This window comes from Dendrobates tinctorius, unplaced genomic scaffold (genome assembly GCF_039654945.1).
Source record: "Dendrobates tinctorius isolate UK_male_01 unplaced genomic scaffold, ASM3965494v1 ptg000205l, whole genome shotgun sequence".
NCBI lineage: Eukaryota > Metazoa > Chordata > Amphibia > Anura > Dendrobatidae > Dendrobates > Dendrobates tinctorius.
The window spans coordinates 466,207-489,681 of NW_027361872.1; the positions used below are offsets into that span (position 1 = coordinate 466,207).

At 43.7% G+C, this 23,475-nt stretch overlaps 1 protein-coding gene across 3 annotated transcripts in view; it reads right to left on the reverse strand.

Annotated features, from left to right (window-relative positions):
- The window catches only part of PRKCE (protein kinase C epsilon), a 483,682-nt gene that overhangs the window by 183,669 nt on the left and 276,538 nt on the right, over positions 1-23,475 (reverse strand). For all 3 annotated transcript variants that reach the window (XM_073553989.1, XM_073553990.1, XM_073553991.1), the window contains 4 exons: positions 18,513-18,655; positions 17,087-17,183; positions 14,905-15,119; positions 6,730-6,903 (listed from right to left, as the gene is read on the reverse strand). In XM_073553989.1, coding sequence (XP_073410090.1) covers positions 6,730-6,903; positions 14,905-15,119; positions 17,087-17,183; positions 18,513-18,655 — 629 coding nt within the window. The remainder of the gene's footprint in view (positions 1-6,729; positions 6,904-14,904; positions 15,120-17,086; positions 17,184-18,512; positions 18,656-23,475) is intronic.

Here is a 23,475-nt window from a genome sequence, read left to right on the forward strand (position 1 = left end):
CTTTCAACTCCCTCCAAAGGTTTTCTATAGGGTTGAGATCTGGAGACTGGCTAGGCCACTCCAGGACCTTGAAATGCTTCTTACGAAGCCACTCCTTCGTTGCCCTGGCGGTGTGCTTTGGATCATTGTCATGTTGAAAGACCCAGCCACGTTTCATCATCAATGCCCTTGCTGATGGAAGGAGGTTTGCACTCAAAATCTCACGATACATGGCCCCATTCATTCTTTCATGTACCCGGATCAGTCGTCCTGGCCCCTTTGCAGAGAAACAGCCCCAAAGCATGATGTTTCCACCACCATGCTTTACAGAAGGTATGGTGTTTGATGGATGCAACTCAGTATTCTTTTTCCTCCAAACACGACAAGTTGTGTTTCTACCAAACAGTTCCAGTTTGGTTTCATCAGACCATAGGACATTCTCCCAAAACTCCTCTGGATCATCCAAATGCTCTCTAGCAAACTTCAGATGGGCCCGGACATGTACAGGCTTAAGCAGTGGGACACGTCTGGCACTGCAGGATCTGAGTCCATGGTGGCGTAGTGTGTTACTTATGGTAGGCCTTGTTACATTGGTCCCAGCTCTCTGCAGTTCATTCACTAGGTCCCCCCACGTGGTTCTGGGATTTTTGCTCACCGTTCTTGTGATCATTCTGACCCCACGGGGTGGGATTTTGCGAGGAGCACCAGATCGAGGGAGATTATCAGTGGTCTTGTATGTCTTCCATTTTCTAATTATTGCTCCCACAGTTGATTTCTTCACTCCAAGCTGGTTGGCTATTGCAGATTCAGTCTTCCCAGCCTGGTGCAGGGCTACAATTTTGTTTCTGGTGTCCTTTGACAGCTCTTTGGTCTTCACCATAGTGGAGTTTGGAGTCAGACTGTTTGAGGGTGTGCACAAGTGTCTTTTTATACTGATAACAAGTTTAAACAGGTGCCATTACTACAGGTAATGAGTGGAGGAAAGAGGAGACTCTTAAAGAAGAAGTTACAGGTCTGTGAGAGCCAGAAATCTTGATTGCTTGTTTCTGACCAAATACTTATTTTCCACCATAATATGCAAATAAAATGAAAAAAAAACAGACAATGTGATTTTCTGGATTTTTTTTTATCAGTTTGTCTCCCATAGTTGAGGTCTACCTATGATGTAAATTACAGACGCCTCTCATCTTTTTAAGTGGTGGAACTTGCACTATTGCTGACTGACTAAATACTTTTTTGCCCCACTGTATATATATATATATATATATATACAAAGCTGAGTGTATAGCCCCACCCACTCCGGATAGCCACATTCACTATAATATCCAACATCATCCCGTCAGCCAGCCAGCACTACCGGACTACTATCCCTAATATTCCACATCATCCTGTCTGAGCCACCGGACTACTATCCCTAATATCCCACATCATCCCGTCAAAGCCACCGGACTACTACCCCTAATATCCCACATCATCCCGTCAGCCAGAGCCACTGGACTACTACTCCTAATATCCCACATCATCCCGTCACAGCCGCCGGACTACTACCCCTAATATCCCACATCATCCCGTCGGCCAGAGCTACCGGACTACTACTCCTAATATCCCACATCATCCCGTCAAAGCCACTGGACTACTACCCCTAATATCCCACGTCGTCCCAACAGTCTGGGGTCAGAACCAGAGCGCTGAGGGATTTGCCCTATCTTCCATACAGGAGATCCCTTTAAGAGAGCCTGGGGTCAGTACCAGAGCATTTGAAGGCAATTGCCCTGACTTCCATACCGGGGATCCCTTTAAGAAAGGCCTGGGGTCAATACCATAGCTCAGAGTGGATTTGCCCTAACTTCCATACCAATGATCCCTTTAAGAGACCCTGGTGTCTCTCTCTCTCCCTCCTTTTCCAGAGTTCTGTTCCTTTAAATGTCATACACTGGCTGCTGCGACGGATCCGGTGCATCAGGTTTTTCCAATCTGCAACGGATCCTATTTTTCACACTTTGACGGTTTGGTATGGAGGATGTGTGATGGGTATATAGGCACGGGAGGGGGGAGGGAGGGGGGGATTCATTTCTGTCATGTGCTCTTTGCTCCTTTCAGGGGGGCAGACAATGGCTGGGAGCTTATGTTCCCGTGGTTGCTAGATTTCTCCCACCATGTCAGTGTCTGCTGAGGTGTTGTCAAGTGGGAAAACTTGCTCATAGCAACCAATCACAGCTCAGCTACTTTTAACCAGCTCTGGTGAAATGAGAAATGCTTAGTGATTGGTTGCAAGGAAAACTGTTGCTCATAGCAACCAATCACAGCTCAGCTACTTTATATATCTAATATATAAAGCTCAATGTATGTATGTGTGTGTGTGTGTGTATGTCCGGGATTGGCATCTGCTCCGTCGCAGCTACAGCCACAAAATGTGGCACAGTCACACGCCTGGACCCCCGAGAGCGTCATAGGTTATGTTGTGAGGCGAAATTTTAACCCCGCGCATTCCAATTCACTAAACAATTTTGCCCCATCTACATAATGGGGAAAAAGTGAAAGGAAAAGTGTTGGAGGTAAATTGACAGCTGCCCGATGTGAACAAGGGGGACTTAAAGAATGAGAGCGATGGCGCCAAAGAGTATATACCGTACAGTTGCTAAGGTGGGGCCCTGACATGGGATACTCACCACACACGGGGATATGAACTCACACACTACCACGTGCTTCAACACATATACCACCCTCAGCACACATTTCACCACACATACACCAACCTCGCCACATAAAAGTCTAAACACAAAAGTCGCCACTCAAAACTCGCCACGCTGTCCCAGAGCTGTTTAAAAGATGAAAAATGAGCTGTGATTGGTCGCTATCAGCAACAGTTTTCCTTGTAGACAGTTGTGGTAACTGAGGCCTATTATTCTTATCATTTCTATGGTGTTATCGTCCTCCTGTAAAGCTGGAAATAACACAATTTATTACCGTGCCAACACAGACCACCCTCTGACACAGACTGCAGGGGGAGCCCAGTATCACACATGATAGGATTAGATACACGGCTCAGCAGTTAGTATCACACTGGATAGGATTAGATACACAGCTCAGCAGTCAGTATCACACAGGTGAGGATTAGATACACGGCTCAGCAGACAGTATCACACAGAATAGGATTAGATACATGGCTCAGCAGTCAGTATCACACAGGATAGGATTAGATGCATGGTTTTTATATGCAATATACTCATTATAATTTGTTATAACTTACCACAGTTGGTTACTATGCCCAGACAACGCCGGGCTCTTCAGTTGAGCGACTTTGGTCGGATCGGGTTTCATGAAACAAAATTTGAGTCAGATGAAACTGGTCCGACTAGGGCAAAAAAAAGTCGGCATTTCGTCCAAAACCCGACCCCAATGCAAGTCAATGGGGAATAAAAGTCGGCATTGAGTGGATGAATGTCATCCGCTCAATGCCGACTTTTATTTCCCATTGACTTGCATTGGGGTCGGGTTTCGGACGAAATGCCGACTTTTTTTTGCCCTAGTCGGACCAGTTTCATCTGACTCAAATTTTGTTTCATGAAACCCGATCCGACCAAAGCCGCTCAACTATATATATATATATATATATATATATATATATATATATATATATATATATATATATACACACACTGTATATAGCGTACATACTGCTCGAAGAAATAAAGGGAACACAAACAGCCTGTTGCAACCGGAATAGTGTTCCCTTTATTTTTTTTGAGCAGTATGTAAATATATATATATATATATATATATATATATACACACACACACACATATTGTGGTGTAGTGGCCACTGTGTCCGCTAGGGGGCGCTGTGTGGGTGTCCCAGGAGAGAGAATGAGTGGCAGGATGCTGAATGATCGTTATGTATCCCAAGGCAGGTGGCCTTGGGATGGAAGCTTGAATATGTGTGTTGATCAGCAGAGGTACTGCTGAGCTTTCGTTACACTGTGTCAAGGAGAGCTACCTACAAACCCACCTAGCGGCGGTGTCTAGAACGCCATAGTAAAGTGGATGTGTGTGAAGGACCTGCGATGAGGTCATAGCCATGTGATCCAGTGGGCGTGGCTACGGACCATATAAGGTGACCAGGGTAGGTCACATGAGTGAATGCTTTGACCCGATTGGTCCGTATGTAAGGTCTCGTGCAGGGAGATGTGCCTGTCTTCCTAACAGCACGTGTGGACGCTGTGTTTAACGGCTGCAAGTGCCTGAGAGTTCCCAGGGAGAGGGAATGAAAGTCTGCACGGAGAAGCAGCCATGAGGTAACCCTGACAGGGGATATAACTGTGAGGCTACAGAGCCTGTGTGCTGGACACTTCACCGCCTCTGTGACCACAGGATAAACAGAGTGAAGCTCTGTCATGGACGCTATGCTGTTTATATGAACTTTCTGTTGCTGTTGCTTTGGTTTATGCTGCATAATAAACCGAATGGACTGAGTTATGTTAAGAAACCTGTGCCGGACGTGATTTATCGGTTGCCTAGCGAGTATCCCCTACCTGAATAACAAGCGCTACCTTACAATATATAAATACATTCTATAGAAAAAATAAAATGAATGTTGTGATCCTGCTTTTGTCTGTACATAGTGAATTAATGTACTGTATTAGCCAACTCTTACTCACGTTGGGGATAAGTGTCTTACTCTTGCATATGGGCCCACCGGAGAATTCTCCTGTCCTCCTGTGGGCCAGTCCGAGCTTTCATACGTCGACAGTTAATAAAAGAAATTACATGTTTTTGTGTTAGTTGCTGCAATACACCAATAAAAATGGCTGTAATACGGATGATCTGTAAGGGATCGGGGTACAGTTTCGTTTATTTTGGGACACCCATATACTTGAAAAGGTTAATGTCATCTAAGAAACTGAAGAAACAAGTGCAGGCTACAATTTTTTTTGACAAAGTCACTAAGACTGTGTGGAAAAACTCTCATCTGAAGAGCCCAATTCAATAACATTAGTCTGTGTGAAGTTCTCTCTATGGCGCCATTCTAGCGGGTAACATGGGTAAAAGAACTGGAAATCTGCACAGATATTGCAGGCGCCTATATGGCACGTCACCGCTGCAGCAGAGCGTGAGGCTTCACATCGGAAACCAGGGTGGATTCACCAGGCGAGTAATGGAAGTTTTCGGGTTTTCTTTAGCTATTTCACTGCATTTACTCCTGTTTACTCCTCTTAAAATTCTGGACAACACTTTAAAAAAACAAAAAAAACAACTTCTGTTCTATCACTAGGCAGACATATTATCTTTCATGAAGCGGCTTTTTTTCCGTCACCCAGCAGCCTCCTCCTTCCCGAGGATGTGACAGATTGAAGAAGAAGCCGATACCCAGATACAGAGGCTACAAAGTAACCGAGTATAGAAATACAGCCGGTGAATAAGAATCGTCAGATTTATAAATGCGGATATAGAGAAGTTATTTTTGAGTCAGTGAAACCGCAGATATTATTACTCCGAAATTACAAGATTCTAGAGCCGCGTCTGAGTACAAGTGTCCGCTCCGGTCTTACCTCTGAGCCAGATTCCTATTGTTTCCTGTATGGAGAGTAAAAAATAGTAGAACGGCAGAAACACAAAGCAGCAAACAAAAACGCTTTGTAGCCAGATTCTGAAGCTTTCTGAGATCCTGTTTACGTAATCCTGAGATGATGGCATTTCTCACACTTCAGAAAGAAAAGCAGTCTCAAGGATCACATAGATAGATAGATAATAGATAGACATGAGAAAAAAATAAAAGTGGGCAGCTCTCAATACAAGATTCCATATAAAAAAAGTAGATGTTTTATTGGCCCATGTGAACAGGTGGCTATATAGATACCTCACATTAGCAAAGTTACAGTAGTTATGCAATGTAACTAAACAATCAAAGTGAAACACCAATGGAAGCAATGACATGATACAACTATATTCTTAGCAAAGCCACAAATTGAAAAGGTAAATTTAAAAAAACATAAGTGTCTAAAAAGAGTGTTAACATTTTTAAAAATGCTATACTCATGTATTAGAGCTTAATTGTAGGTGCAAATCACAGGTTAATTATAATAATAAATAAGTGTCTCACCAACTTAAAATTGTAAAGAGTTGATATTCACTTTTAGGGTTTCTACTTATTTTGCTTCCTTCTCTCCAAAACACTAGGTTGCTGTGCTGTTTCATGCTCCTTTACGAGCTGCTTTCAACTGCTGCTCTGCAATATTCATACACTACATTGAAACCATCTATGAAGGTCACTTTCCTTGTATTAATACTGGGTTAGGCTCAGATAAAGTCCTGTACACAGACTAATTGAATATAGGGCACAAATCTTTGCAAAGCAGCAGTTGAAGGGAGCTTTTAAAGCAGCATGAACTGGGCATGGAAACAGCACTGCAGCATATTGTATGGGGGAGAAAGAGGCTAAATAAGGTAATAACGTATGTTATAAAAATTCATAACTTTGCAATAACTGGAGGATCATGAAATAATAACAATAAAAACAAATTTAGTGTTTAAGGAGCAATATGAACACCCAATAGGATGCTAAATCTCTGAAAGTCTGCAGTCCTGCAGACTATGTTGTGGCCCAAATTTTGGTTTATGAGGTTGCATATGTTCCACTTATGATGGTAGCTCAGGTATACATAGGACTGCAAAGGATCCATCAATTCGGTTAATAGATGGCACTGCACAATCGTCTCATATAGTATACGGTGCCATCACTGGTCACATTACCTTAGTCTGAAAGCAGCAGTACAGTTGTGTCAGATACGGATGTTTTCTTGCCAGAGCCAAAATCCTCTTCTCTGTCATAGTGCAATCGACATCATCATCTTGTAATATGACGTCCTTCTTCAGAACTTTCACAGCATATACTTCATCTTTACCTTTCAGCTCAGCTAGCATGACCTGGAAACAGGAGGCACAAGCCTTGTCACCTTGGAGGAACACATTGCAATGTCTAAATCCGAGATAGAAAAGGAGTAAAAATCAGGGATAAATTAGGATTATCGTCTTCTGTTATTAATCCATCAGGGAATATAATAATATAATCCCATAGTGGTCTGTAGTGTCAATAAAGGTGGATGCAACCAGCCAACCATGGCGAACACCGGTAGAAAGTGTATATGGTGGCTCCATTGCTTGTACAATGACATCAAGGAAGCTGTTATGAAAGAGTCACCGTAGGAGGCAAAAACAGAAATACTAGCTAAGTCCAGAAAACTAGAGAAGTTGGCAGCTATCGGATTGCAGACCCCTGAACCTAACAACAACAACTAGCAGTAGCCGTGGGGGGTTCCTACGGTGCCCTAGACCCCTCGATCACAGCCGGAGAACTACATAGCCTAAAGACAGAAAGGGAAATCTAAACTGCCCCAGAGCAGACCCCAAAGCAATAGGCAGCCCCCAACATATAATGACGGTGAACCAAGATGAAAAAACACTCACACAGATAGAAAGATAGGCTGAGCAAATGATGGGGCCCAAGCTAACTATATAGGACAGGATAGAAAAGCTGCTGTCTGCAATCCGTCAAAACCCTCTCAAAAACAAAAGCCAACAGACTGATAGGGAAAAAAGCCCTGAAGACGCTAGGCTTCAAAAAGACTATATCAGTACTCAGGTATTTTCTGAAGATAGAGCAAAAAGGAATACAGCTCACCCAGCAGGGAAAGGCAGAAATCAGAAAAACAAGGCAAAACAAAACCAAAACACAAATGCAAAAAGCAGAGCAGAAAAACTTAGCTTTTGAGGAGCAGGAATCAGACTGGTCTCCAAGAATCCCTCAGAGAAATCACCCGCAAGGCAGAAGGGCGTCGGCTGCCTTATATCCAGTCAGCAATTCCAGTCACTCAGTCATCATCATTCTGCTCAGGTGCTTTGTAATCCGCCTCACTACCTTCCTTCACCAGAAGAGGGAGTTCATCAGACCTCAATGGTGAAGGGGAAAATGAACTCACAACAGTACCTCCCCTTTGAGGAGGGGTCACCGAACCCTCATCCACGCCACCAGGGCGATCAGGGTGAGCACGATGAAAGGCACGCACCAATCTTTTGGCATGAATATCAGAGGCAGAGACCCAGGAATTATCGTCCTGACCATAACCCTTCCACTTAACCAAATACTGGAGTCTCCGTCTAGCCAGACGGGAATCCAGTATCTTCTCTACCTCATATTCCATGTTACCTTCAACTAATACAGGGTCCGGAGGTGCCACCCCAGGAACAACTGGTTCAACAAACCTCTTCAACATCGACTTATGAAACACATTATGAATTTTAAATGTGACAGGAAGAGCCAAACGAAAAGAGACCGGATTAATAATCTCCAAAATCTTGTAAGGTCCAATAAATCTAGGCTTAAACTTGGGAGAAACCACCTTCATAGCGATATTTTTTGATGATAACCAAACCATATCACCAACCTTAAACTGGGGACCAATGGTCCTATGTCGGTTGGAAAACCGCTGGTCCTTTTCCTGGGAGAGAGATAACTTATCCACCACTTGGTCCCAGATCTGGTGCATTCTCTCCACCACAGTGTCAACACCTGGGCAGGCAGAAGGCTCCACCTGCCCTGAAGAAAATCAAGGATGAAACCCAAAGTTACAAAAAAAAGGTGACATCAAAGTGCCAGAACTAGCTCTATTATTTAAAGCAAATTCGGCCAAGGGCAAAAATGAAACCCAATCATCCTGATCAGCGGAAATAAAACATCTCAAATACGACTCCAAGGTCTGGTTTGTTCTCTCCGTCTGCCCATTGGTCTGAGGGTGAAAAGTAGAGGAGAAGAACAACTGAATTCCCAGCTTGGAACAGAAAGTCCTCCAAAATCTAGACACAAACTGAACTCCTCTGTCAGATACAATGTTCTCAGGAATCCCGTGCAAGCGAACCACCTGTTGCAAAAACACGGGCACCAACTCAGAGGAAGATGGCAACTTAGGGAGTGGTACAAGATGAACCATCTTAGAGAACCTATCACAAATCACCCAAATAACAGTCATTCTCTGAGAGACAGGCATATCAGAGATGAAATCCATTGAAATATGGGTCCATGGCCTCATGGGGACCGGCAAAGGCATCAACAACCCACTAGAGCGAGAACAAGGTTTAGACCGGGAGCAAGTCCCACAGGACTGCACAAAATTCCTGACATCACGAGACAAGGCGGGCCACCAAAAAGACCGACTCACCAGATCTCTAGTACCAAAAATACCTGGATGACCAGCCAATGCAGAGCAATGAACTTCAGACATCACTCTCTTCTTCCACTGGTCAGGAACATACAACTTTCCACTGGGACAACGCTCAGGTTTGTCCTCCTGGAACTCTTCCAGAGCACGTCTCAAATCGGGCGAGATGACAGAAAGAACTACCCCTTTGCCTAAGATGGTAGCAGGCTTGGTCACCACAGGAGAATCAGCAAAGAAGCTCCTAGAGAGGGAGTCTGCCTTGACATTCTTAGTGCCAGGAAGAAAAGAGACCACAAAATCAAAACGTGTAAAAAACAAGGCCCACCTAGCCTGTCTAGGGTTCAAGCGTTTGGCCGACTCCAGGTAAATCAAATTCTTGTGGTCAGTGAGGACCACGACTTGGTGTTTAGCTCCCTCCAACCAATGTCTCCACTCCTCAAATGCCCATTTCATGGCTAACAGTTCCCGATTCCCCACATCATAGTTACGTTCAGATGGAGAGAACTTTCGGGAAAAGAAAGCACAGGGATTCATTTTAGATGTTACAGGATCCTTTTGGGACAAAACAGCTCCTGCACCAATCTCAGAAGTGTCCACCTCTACCTGGAACGGGAGTGAGACATCAGGTTGCCGCAAAACCGGGGCAGAAGTGAATCTTCGCTTCAGCTCCTGAAAGGAAGAAACAGCCTCCGGAGACCAAGTCAACACATCAGCACCCTTCTTAGTCAGATTAGTCAATGGCTTGGCAATACTAGAAAATTTTGCTATAAATTTCCGATAAAAATTAGCAAAACCCAAAAACTTCTGGAGGGCCTTCAAAGAAGTGGGCTGAACCCAATCATAAATGGCCTGTACCTTGGCCGGGTCCATTTCAATAGTTGACGGAGACAAAATAAATCCCAAAAATGAAATCCTCTGTACCCCAAAAAGGTATTTCGATCCTTTGACATACAGGGAATTCTCCCTCAAGATACGGAACACAGTCCGAACATGTTCCACATGAGAATCCCAATCCTTGGAGAAGATCAAAATATCATCCAGATAGATAATCAAAAATGTATCCACAAAGTCTCGGATAATGTCGTTCATGAAGCACTGGAAGACAGAAGGGGCATTAGTGAGCCCAAAAGGCATCACCAGGTACTCAAAATGTCCCTCCGGAGTATTAAACGCCGTCTTCCATTCATCCCCATGCTTAATGCGGATAAGATTATACGCCCCCCTGAGGTCAAGCTTGGTAAACCAGCAAGCACCTTTAACTCTGGAGAATAGATCCGAAATCAGGGGTAACGGATACTGATATTTAATAGTAATTTTGTTGAGGACACGATAATCAATACAAGGCCTTAATGAACCATCCTTTTTGGCCACGAAAAAAAACCCGGCACCTAAGGGTGAAGAGGATGGTCTAATATGACCCTTCTCCAACGCCTCCTTAATATAGGATCGCATAGCCTCGTGCTCGGGTACAGATAAATTGAAGAGCCGACCCTTGGGAAATTTACACCCCGGGCTCAGTTCAATTGCACAGTCATAACTCCTATGAGGAGGAAAAGACGCAGACTCGTTCTCACTAAATACATCATAAAAGTCTGCCAAATAGTCAGGAACATCATGCGACTGAGGAGAGGTGGAAAAAAACGGAGCCTCACTAAGGGTACACCGACAACCCCAACTCACCACAGACACAGATTTCCAATCCAAAACTGGATTATGAATTTGCAACCAGGGAAACCCCAGAACAATGGTATCATGCAAATTATGCAACACCAAAAATCTGCAATTTTCTTGATGGTCTGGGGCGACCTGCATAACCACCTGGGTCCAAAACTGAGGTTTATTTTTCGCCAAAGGAGTAGCATCAATCCCCCTCAAAGGGATAGGCGTCCGCAGAGGTGTCATCGGAAATCCACAACGTTTAGCAAAATCCAAGTCCATTAGGTTCAGGGCTGCTCCCGAATCCACAAAAGCCTTGGCGGAAAATGTGGACAGGGAACAGATCAGAGTAATTGCCAGAAGAAACTTAGGTTGAACACCACCCACAGAAAACGTGTGTGCAAAACGTTTCTCTCGTTTAGGACAGACAGAAATAATATGCGAGGCATCTCCACAAAAAAAACACAGCTTATTACGCCTTCTGAACTCCTGACGTTGCTCCCTGGACAAAACTCTATCACATTGCAAAGGTTCAGACACTTGTTCAACAGGTGGCAAAACCTCTCGTGCAGTCCTGCGTTCACGTAAACGCCGATCAACCTGAATGGCTAATGACACAGAATCGTCAAGACCAGAGGGAACAGCAAATCCCACCATAGTATCTTTTCCGGCTTCTGACAAACCCTTCCGAAAGAGAGCTGCCAAGGCATTATCATTCCAGGTAGTAAGGACCGCCCACTTTCGGAATTTTTGACAGTACAATTCTGCAGAATCTCGACCCTGGCTCAATGTCAACAGGGTCTTTTCAGCCTGATCAATAGCATTAGGCTCGTCATACAACAACCCCAAGGCTTGAAAAAATGCGTTCACATTAGTCAGAATAGAATCATCTGGTTTCAAAGAAAATGCCCAATCCTGGGGATAGCCACGCAGCAAAGAGATGACAATTTTAACCTGCTGCGCGGAGCTCCCTGACGAGTTAGGCTTCAAGGCAAAAAATAATTTACAATTATTTTTGAAATTCAAAAATTTAGACCGATCCCCAAAAAACACATCAGGAGTAGTGATCTTTGGTTCAGCAGCATGTGAATGAGCAAGGTAGGTGGAAATTCCCCGCACTTCCGCAGCGAGCTGCTCCACACGATCAGACAATTGCTTTATCTCCATTGAGAGAGAAAAAAAAAATTCCCCCTACGGCCTCAGAGATATAGAGGAAAAAATATACACACTTTTTTTTTTTTTTTTACAATTCTTTCTTGCTATTGAGTACCCTAGGATCTGCGGTATGGCGGGTGATTCTGTTATGAATGAGTCACCGTAGGAGGCAAAAACAGAAATACTAGCTAAGTCCAGAAAACCAGAGAAGTTGGCAGCTATCGGATTGCAGACCCCTGAACCTAACAACAACAACTAGCAGTAGCCGTGGGGGGTTCCTACGGTGCCCTAGACCCCTCGATCACAGCCAGAGAACTACATAGCCTAAAGACAGAAAGGGAAATCTAAACTGCCCCAGAGCAGACCCCAAAGCAATAGGCAGCCCCCAACATATAATGATGGAGAAGCAAGATGAAAAAACACTCACACAGATAGAAAGATAGGCTGAGCAAATGATGGGGCCCAAGCTAACTATATAGGACAGGATAGAAAAGCTACTGTCTGCAATCCGCCAAAACCCTCTCAAAAACAAAAGCCAACAGACTGATAGGGAAAAAAGCCCTGAAGACGCTAGGCTTCAAAAAGACTATATCAGTACTCAGGTATTTTCTGAAGATAGAGCAAAAAGGAATTCAGCTCACCCAGCAGGGAAAGGCAGAAATCAGAAAAATAAGGCAAAACAAAACCAAAACACAAATGCAAAAAGCAGAGCAGAAAAACTTAGCTTTTGAGGAGCAGGAATCAGACTGGTCTCCAAGAATCCCTCAGAGAAATCACCCGCAAGGCAGAAGGGCGTCGGCTGCCTTATATCCAGTCAGCAATTCCAGTCACCCAGTCATCATCATTCTGCTCAGGTGCTTTGTAATCAGCCTCACTACCTTCCTTCACCAGAAGAGGGAGTTCATCAGACCTCAATGGTGAAGGGGAAAATGAACTCACAACAGTACCTCCCCTTTGAGGAGGGGTCACCGAACCCTCATCCACGCCACCAGGGCGATCAGGGTGAGCCCGATGAAAGGCACGCACCAATCTTTTGGCATGAATATCAGAGGCAGAGAACCAGGAATTATCCTCCTGACCATAACCCTTCCACTTAACCAAATACTGGAGTCTCCGTCTAGCCAGACGGGAATCCAGTATCTTCTCTACCTCATATTCCATGTTACCTTCAACTAATACAGGGTCCGGAGGTGCCACCCCAGGAACAACTGGTTCAACAAACCTCTTCAACAAGGACTTATGAAACACATTATGAATTTTAAATGTGACAGGAAGAGCCAAACGAAAAGAGACCGGATTAATAATCTCCAAAATCTTGTAAGGTCCAATAAATCTAGGCTTAAACTTGGGAGAAACCACCTTCATAGCGATATTTTTTGATGATAACCAAACCATATCACCAACCTTAAACTGGGGACCAATGGTCCTATGTCGGTTGGAAAACCGCTGGGCCTTTTCCTGGGAGAGAGATAACTTATCCACCACTTGGTCCCAGATCTGGTGCATTCTCTCCACCACAGTGTCAACACCTGGGCAGGCAGAAGGGAAAAAAGCCCTGAAGACGCTAGGCTTAGGCTATCAGTACTCAGGTATTTTCTGAAGACAGAGCAAAAAGGAATTCAGCTCACCCAGCAGGGAAAGGCAGAAATCAGAAAAACAAGGCAAAACAAAACCAAAACACAAATGTAAAAAGCAGAGCAGAAAAACTTAGCTTTTGAGGAGCAGGAATCAGACTGGTCTCCAAGAATCCCTCAGAGAAATCACCCGCAAGGCAGAAGGGCGTCGGCTGCCTTATATCCAGTCAGCAATTCCAGTCACCCAGTCATCATCATTCTGCTCAGGTGCTTTGTAATCAGCCTCACTACCTTACTTCACCAGAAGAGGGAGTTCATCAGACCTCAATGGTGAAGGGGAAAATGAACTCACAACAGGAAGCCATGTCCAATTGCTGACTGTATTGACCGCATCAGCAGATTTTGTGTCTGACATGTACTCTTCAATATTGACATTGTAACACCCAGAAAAAAAGCCTTGGGAGTATGGAAATCACAGGATGGATATAGAAATGATCTGCAGATGATGAAAAAAACTGAAACAAAATTTTCAAAATCATCAAGATCCGCTGCTGGCAGCTTCCTTTGCAATTGCCGACCAATGATGTCACGGATATACTCCATGGGAGACAAGTCCAGAGATACTGCAGGCCATTGTGGCAGGTTTAGGCCATGCAGGCACTCACAGGAGCACCAGTAGCATGTATCCTGGCGTGTCATGTTGAAAAATGGCTTTAAGATGTTGCAATTTCAATGGGGAGGAGAGTATATACTTAACATGGATATTTATGTCATAGTCAAAGGATATCTTAAAAAGTGTGATAGCAGGGGGTCTCACCTACGGGTCCTGCACCTCTGTGGAGAACAAGGGTGCCCTACTTGCCTGGTAACAAATCCGGAGACCCCCACATCAACGCTGAGAATGAAATGGAGAGTTGGATGCAAAAGTGTGATACATTCTACATTCACATCTATGGGATGTGCCAAGTCCTTGTGTTCAGATGTTCCCTGTAAATCCCACTCACCTGGGACCCCTGCTCCCCATATCAAAGACTTTAGAAACGGGAGTAGTTCAAAAACTTTAAAAACTTTCTAATTCAAAGGGTGACAAAAAGCGTATGTAGCACTATTCAAGCGGTTGTACAAGACTAGAAAGTCACGTTTGCAGTGCCATCCCTGTCCGCAGGTTGTGTCCGGTACTGCTGGTCAACACTACTGACGTGAGTGAAGTAGAGCTGCAATTCCGCACAGAACCTGTTGGCAGGGGTGGGACTGTTCTTAGAATAAAATCAGCCACATTTAATAAATCTCTTCCCGTGATTAGTTTGATCACTTCAAATCACTCTTACTTTTCCAAAACTGCCTTTTCCTAATACTTTGATGAAGTTGAAGTCCTCCAGACCTATCCTCTTTGCCTGGTGAATTTTCAGTTCCCCGTTCTCTCCGTTTTCCCCGGTTATCGTCAGCTGGCTGTCCGTTGATGCCATTGCTGCCGCTTTGTGCTCTTCTCCCCGGTTGTCGAACGAAAGTGCTTTCCTGATGTTATTTTCAAGTTCCTTAATTTCTAAATGAAAATAAGAGAAAAACTTTTTTAAAAAAAAGTCTAAAAATTATCCAACTAGTGAATGTGTATTAAGGGGGGACTGGCCGGTTTTCCTGATGTGTCTGTATTACCAATGAAATAACGATTCTGGAACGTTTTTTCTTAACACTGCTTTCTGCCGTTCCTCTGTTATGTCTCCTGGAAATGTACAAATAAATTGGACAGCTGGGGAATCTATTGTCCCATACTAACAACATTCGATCAGTGCTGACTATACAGGGACCTGAGCTGTTGACACGGGGACTGGTAATGCCCAGTTGTCAAAATTTTCATTCATTGCCAAGTGGAGTAACAGAGGAACATCACAAATGTTATCTTGCATAGTGTTTTCACAGGTAAAGAAACATTTAAAAAAAAAAGCAATTTCCCAACATATTTCTATTTTGGATTTTTATTTTGGAATCGCCCTCCTTTATGAGTAAGAACATTACTCGCCATCAGCACTGATTTACGTGGGACCGTCACACGAGGGGTGGAAACAAGAATTATCTTAATTTGCCAGATAATGGGCTTTTCTGTGTCATTTTGTAGGAATTCTTAAGCTGACTAGGGGGTAATTATCAGCAGAATTAAGACCAGCGCTTGCAGTAGCCTATATTCCGTCTAAGGTATGGCAGACACAGGCTATTAGGAAAATGAAGTTAGTATATTTCCATTAAAGAAGTTGTCCAGGCTTGGGGCTTAAGTCTGCAGTTACTCTACTGTGATTCCTCACAGCGTGCACCGTGCGTGCTGTCAGGATTCTCCAGCCCCGGGAGAGGGAAGTCATGTGACCACAAGTTTGCGATTTGCATTTTTGTGGCCATATTCCTACTAGACGTGTCTGGCCTCGCTCAATTCACATACATTGAGCGAAGCCTTGTAAGTCTAGTTGGCTCGTGACCAAACGTATGCAATTCTCATACTTGCTGTTATAAACCCACTCGCCCTCTCCCCGAAGAATCCTGACAGCACACAGAATGCGCGCTGTGAAGATTCACAAGTCACACAGCAGTCACAAGCAGACTTGAACCCCATGCCAGGTGTACCACTTTAATGAGCTAGGCAATATATTCATCAAATATAGAAATCACAAGACCTAAGGCAGGAAATGTTCCCATAGGGTTGTCTACGGAGCCGGTAATGGAGCAAAAAAGCTGCAGATTTCACGTCTCTACATCAGAATAAAGTGTGGAAAATAAGTGGTGAAAATTTTGGCAACTGTACTCAAAGGAAAGGTATTATCAGAAAATGATCCTATTTTTTGTATAAGGAATATAAGGATAACCTCAGACATATTAATTATATACCCAGTACATATGTGATCACAGTGCAGCGCAGGGGCAATGGCCACGCCTGTATGCAGAAGGGTTTTTTTTTTCAATATGTATATACTGTATAATATGCGTTATGTAAATTACGGAGCAGATCACTGAGGGATCCACGACCTGTCAGAAGCCATCAGTAGGAACAGCTAATCAGAGCATCACATGAAGCCCCCCAGAGGCCGCCCCGGGCACGAGCATATCATTAACTCAAAACTGAAAATCAATATTAAACAACATCCACAAGACGGATTTCATCCCCAGTTGTCAGTGTAAGGCCGGGATCACACATACGAGAAACTCGGACGAGTCTCGCATCTTAATACCCGGCACTGCCGCCGGCACTCGGGAGCAGAGCGTGCGGCTGCATAGAAATACATGCAGCTGCACGCTTTGCTCCTGAGTGCTGGCGGCAGTGCCGGGTATTAAGATGCGAGACTCATCCGAGTTTCTCGTATGTGTGATCCCGGCCAAATCAGTATAATGGCGCCAACCTGACACTGACAGTAGGTTACTGTGCACAATCCTGCTGACAGGTTCCCTTTAACGTGAGTGCTGTAGACAACACTGGAATTTCAATTCTTATCTTTCTGAAACCTATGAAAAGTAATAGAGGTCTCGAACCCTGATCACATGGAGATGTTGGTGCAGATTTTGACCTGTCATCTTCTACTGTTGGTGCCCCAGGGACAGGAGGTTGAGTTTCAGCGCCTGCATTTAACTAAAAGAAACATACATTATCAGAAAGGACAAAACATATCAATTTCTTGTGATATGTAAATACAATACAATTACCAAGATTCTCGCCGGGAGCGAGTGTTCATGTGACTACAAGTATGCAATTTGCATATGTCCAACCACATTCAGACTAGACGTGTCTGGCCTCATGCTATAGACTTACATTAAGCATCTAGTCGGCACATGACCAAGTGTATGCAAATTGAATACTTGTGGCCATGCGGCCGGTGCCAGAAAATCTTGACAGCAAGCGGTGCGCGCAATATGAGAAATGCAAGTATGCAGTCACATAGAGTTACTGTAGACTTGTACCCCAAGTCTATCAAGTTCTTAAATGCTTAAAATTGCAAAGTGCTTATATAATCAAGCAACTTTTCAATTTGCCTCTTAGCAAAAATCCTCTCTGTTCTCAAAAACTGACACATTTTTAATACTATAGTTTAGTGCTTGTGGCTTAGGTTACCCAATCTCAGAGCGGCCAGCTGCCTAGGTAAGGAGCAAACGGCTGGATCTGACTAGCCTCAGTCACTGCACTTCTTCCATGCTGCAAAGACAAAGCTGCTTCGGGTTGCAACCTGGGAAAGCACTTTGGTTGAGCCAGAAGGGCAACCATGGCACAGGCTCGAACTGTTACACACTGCAAAGCATGAAGCCAAGGAAGGGATCGGTGCACTGCTGAAGAAAAGAGAAGTGGCTGCAGCAGTCATGTGATCGCTGCAGCAAAGTGAATGGAAACAGGCATGGACTTCCAGAAGCAGCGGAGCTGGGGTGGTGATGGAATGGTGGGGTGGTACTGGAGTGGTCCTGGAGTGGTGCTGGGGTGGTTCTGGACTGGTGCTGGGGTGGAGCTGGAGTGGTTCTGGAGTGGTGCTGGGGTGGAGCTGGAGTGGTGAAGGGGTGGTTCTGGAGTGGTGCTGGGGTGGAGCTGGAGTGGTGCTGGGGTGGTGAAGGGGTGGTTCTGGAGTGGTGCTGGGGTGGAGCTGGAGTGGTGCTGGGGTGGTGAAGGGTTGGTGCTGGAGTGATGTGTGGTAGGTAGATATCAGGTGAGAATTACTTATGTATTTTATTATTTCTTTTACCATTCCTTGTTAGAAAATAAATTAAAGTTGTATTCTCACGATAGTAAGCTGTCCCCTACCTATAGGCTAGAGGTAATTTACTGATCACTGGGATATGAAGAGAGGAGATGAACATGTTTGACCTCCACTCTATTCCGGATCAGTTTCCCTCCTCCTCACATTAGGAATCATTCTCTGCTGCTTCATCATGGTCAATAAAAGATGGATCAGACATTACATAGAAGAATTTTTACCTTTTTCCTCCTCTGGCCAGCAGCTGTGATTTTATCCGGTGTCACTCCCAGGTCGGCCAGTACTTTAGCTATACCTCGAGAATCCACTCCACAGTTTGGTGCTACATTAGATTCACAGCGTCTATGTACGTTCATTTTACAAACTGGGAAAATAATGAAAAAGAACAAAGATTAGAAAATCCAGAAACCTCAACACAAGGAAACGCAAACGCAAGTCAAAACTCAACACAAGGACTTCTGTATACAATACTATGTGGAGGTTCAACTGCCGGGACTCCAACCGATCCCAAGAACGCGGCTCTGAAATGTCCTTTCTAAATGGAACGGTGGCCATGAATGTGCACCTCCACTCCAATGCTCCAGTTCATTTTCTATATGTATGCCGCTAGGAGTCTGATCTGTCGGACTCCCCATGGATCAGACCAATCAGAAGATGATTATAACATCTAACGATGGGAATGACGCTTTATGGTTTTGTTTGGTTACAACTGTTATTTTGCAGTGCTGGGGTCCTGGATCCAAATACCACCAAGTACAACATCTGCAAGGAGTTTGTATGTTCTCCCCGTGTTTGTGTGGGTTTTCTCTGGGTTCTCGGGTTTACTTCCACATTCCAAAGACATACTGATAGGGAACTAGACTGTAAGCCTCAATGGGGACAGACAGTTGTAACATTTCTCTAATATATTTGTACTATAAGAAAGAGAGAAAGAAAGAGAAAAAGAAAGAAAGAGAGAGAGAGAGAGAAAGAAAGAAAGAAAGAAAGAAAGAAAGAAAGAAAGAAAGAAAGAAAGAAAGAAAGAGAGAAAAAGAAAGAAAGAAAGAAAGCGAAAGAAAGAGAGAGAGAGAAAGAGAGAGAAAAAGAAAGAAAGAAAGAGAGAGAAAGAATGAAAGAAAGACAGAAAAAGAAAGAATGAAAGACAGAAAAAGAAAGAAAGCGACAAAGAGCAGAATAAAGACAGAAAGAAAGAAACAAAGATATAAATAATCAAAGAGACAAAGAAGAAAGAAAGAAAAATAAAGTGAGAATTTCCCCAGTGCCAGTTAAAGGGATATTCCAGTTCTAACAAGTTATCACCTATCTAGTGATCAGTGGGGGTCTCAGTGGTCAGACCTCCTCTCATCTAGTTATTATTTATCACCTATTGTGTGGATTTGTAGTAACTCAAAAATATTTCACGCATCCGTTCATTCCTCACCCAAGAATCTGCAAAAACCCTAGTCCATGCCCTCATCATCTCTCGCCTTGACTACTGCAACCTCATGCTCTGTGGCCTCCCCTCAAACACTCTCGCACCCCTCCAATCTATTCTAAACTCTGCTGCCCGACTAATCCACCTGTCCCCCCGCTATTCCCCAGCTTCTCCCCTCTGTCAATCCCTTCACTGGCTCCCAATTGCCCAGAGACTCCATTACAAAACCCTAACCATGACATACAAAGCCATCCACAACTTGTCTCCTCCATACATCTGTGACCTCGTCTCCCGGTACTTTCCTGCACGCAACCTCCGATCCTCACAAGATCTCCTTCTCTACTCCCGTCTTATCTCCTCTTCCCACAATCGCATACAAGATTTCTCTCGCGCATCACCCCTACTCTGGAACTCTCTACCACAACATATCAGACTCTCACCTACCATCGAAACCTTCAAAAAGAGCCTGAAGACCCACCTCTTCCGACAAGCCTACAACCTGCAGTAACCACCGATCGACCAAACCGCTGAACGACCAGCTCTACCCTCGCCTACTGTATTATCACCCATCCCTTGAAGATTGTGAGCCCTCGCGGGCAGGGTCCTCTCTCCTCCTGTACCAGTTATGACTTGTATTGTTTAAGATTATTGTACTTGTTTTTATGTATACCGCTCCTCACATGTAAAGCACCATGGAATAAATGGCGCTAGAACAATAAATAATAATAATAATAATAACTTCCTATAACAAGAATTGCTCTGTAGAAAACAAAAGATTTTTTATTACTTCGAATTTGAAAGTTTATTGGTGTCCATGTAGGAGATAAAGCAAAAAAAACTACAAGTTTAAGTGGGGTTTTTTTGTTAATATTTTATAGGCACTTTAAATAGAACCTGTCACCAGAAAAAAAACTAAAAACTCTGTTAACCTGCAGATATGTGGTTAATAGCGCTTTTATTCTGCCCGATGCCTGCACTTAGCCTAACACTGCGGGGAGAAAATGAACTTTATTCCCCCTGCAGAGTTCCATTTTTTGGCACACGGGCGGTGCCAATGCAAGTTCAGTCACTGCTCTGAGTATACAGCGCTCTGGCTGTAACTGCGCCTTCCCCCCCACCCCCCAAGTCCTGACTGACAAAAAGCCCCAATGAATTGCCAGTGCAAGTAAGGGCTGGGGTCGTGGTTAAAGCGCCGGCGCCACTTGCATGACTGAAATGGGAACACTGCTAGGGAGAGTAAAGTTAATTTTCCCCCAGCAGTGTTTGATAAGTGCGGGCGCCTGGCAGCATAATAACGCTATTAACCTGCAGATTAACCCCATATCTGCAGGTTAATAGCATTTTTTTTGGTGACAGGTTCCTTATAAATTATTACTCATAGAATCATAGAATGGTGGAGTTGGAAGGGACCTCCTGGGCCATCTGGTCCAACCCCCTGCTCAAAGCAGGATTCGCTAAATTATCCCAGACAGATGTCTGTCCAGCCTCTGTTTGAAGACTTCTATTGAAGGAGAACTCAGCACTTCTCGTGGCAGCCTGTTCCACTCATTGATCACCCTCACTGTCAAAAAGTTTTTTCTAATATCAATCTGTATCTCCTCCCATTCAGTTTCATCCCATTGCTTCTAGTCTTTCCTTGTGCAAATGAGAATAAAGATGATCCTTCTACAATGTGACAGCCCTTGAGATATTTGTAGCAACTAATCTTATTCTAGTCTAGAGTTGAGTGAACCCGAACTTAAAAGTTTGCAGAGCGAAAGAGAGGGAGAGAAAATTTTCTAGATCCAAAGTTCAAGTTTCCAATGTTTTAAATGGGGTTTGACTCCCACAGTGTATCAGCTGATCTGCTCCACTGCTTTAACTTACGGCACCGCTGCGTGGGAAAATTCTCACAGCGGTAGTGTCGTAAGTGAGAGCACTGGAGCTGATGAACTCCGATGAACTCTCAGGGCGGTGCAGTGACACACTACGGGATGGATCACATCCTGTCCATATATCACCGGAGGCTGGGTAGAGCAGTCACATCTCCCGATGTGACTGTTCTACAAGTAAGATCATCGTGGGACACTCGGTAAATGGTCTACGTCGGACAGGGAGAATTATATGTTGGTTTATTATTTTATTTTTGCTACAGGAGTTGAGGACGTCGGGGATTAGAAGTTCAGTAAGTATGGTTAATTAAGATTTAATAAAGAAGTCTATGTGATTATTTCAATTAAAGGACTTTATTTCTGGCTGTGTGTTTATTTACCATATAACTATAGGATTAGTAATGGATAAGTGCCTCTCCATTACTAATCCTTGGGCTTGATGTCACCGGACAATACAAAGGTGACATCAACCCCACAAATGCCACCGCTACAGGGCAAGTGGGAATAGCGAGGCTAAGTGCTAGAATTGGCGCATCTATAAGAGAGGCAGAATCCGCGTAGAAATTTCCACAAGCAAATCCGCAACTTGCAAACATAGCCTAAAAGTTTCAGTACTTTGAAACATTATTATTTTTGCAATTATAGAGATGCAGAATATTTTGTTACGGCAATTTTCTGATATTTATTTAGAGGAAACCTAGCAGCAATTCAAATAACGAAAACATGTCTAAACAATACTGCGAATCATAACCATTTACAGAAATTGCACTACCGAATTTGATCCTCATTCAGTGACAACTGTTTCTTTTTTTGCTTGTCTCTTGTACTCCTGTATCAGATCATCTCTTACAATTGTCCAGCAGCAATTTGTAAGCATCGATAGATTCCATTTTCCTTGATATCTGTTTCACAATATCTTGGTGAAATCTCTGTGCTCATTGCTCTACAGTTTGGTGGAAAAAAGTCTAGATGCGAATGCAAGAAATGCATCTTTAAGGACACGATCCTTATATGTTAGGAGGAAATTTTCACCAACTCTTCATAGTAATCTGCTCTTGACTTTTCCTAAAAAAATAGCTACCACTAATGCTAATGCTACCCATGCAGTCTTCTCCTTGCCCTGCAACAAACAGAGAAACTCCTCATCTTGAAGAACCTTACGAATCTTTGGTCCAATAAAGACTCCTTCCTTTATGTTTGCTTCACTCAACCCTGGAAATGTATCAGTGACATACCTGAATGCTTTTGCAGTTTTATCCATGGTCTTTACACAGTTTTTTATTAGCCCATCTTGATATGCAATGATGGTAATAAAATCTTCAGTGGGGCAACAAGTGTACAGAACAGTGTCATAATAGGAATTAGATTCATGGTTATAAAAAAAAAAGAAGGAAGAATAAACACGAAAGATTTGACCGTTAAGAATACAAACTGTCACCTCCTTTTTCCCCTGACGTCTGGCGAAACCTTCATTCTGAGCCATCCTAAATCTAAAGTTTGTGATCAGAGAAGAGAAACTACGAGCAAAGTGAAGTCTCCTGAAATCCAACAGCATCAACTCTACGACTACGTCGCCCTCTTGTGGAAATTCATTGCACCCATTCATTCTCCACTGACAGGTCGCAGATTTGTGTCTGAATCCAGCCCAAACAATCTGATTTATATCAATTCATCTCATTTGCAGTCACGGAAATTTTGACAAGAAATTTGCCACTTGTGGAAGCAACCTGATACATTGCTCCGCTTGGGCACTACAAATTGTCCTCTCTGGAGGAGAATAACAAACAGCAGGGATTTTTTGGACTCTCTCGAATGTGATCATCCATATTTTTATTAGACATATTGAAATTTCTTTTCACGGTGATTTGCTGGAAGTTATTGAAAACCCTGTCTGTGACT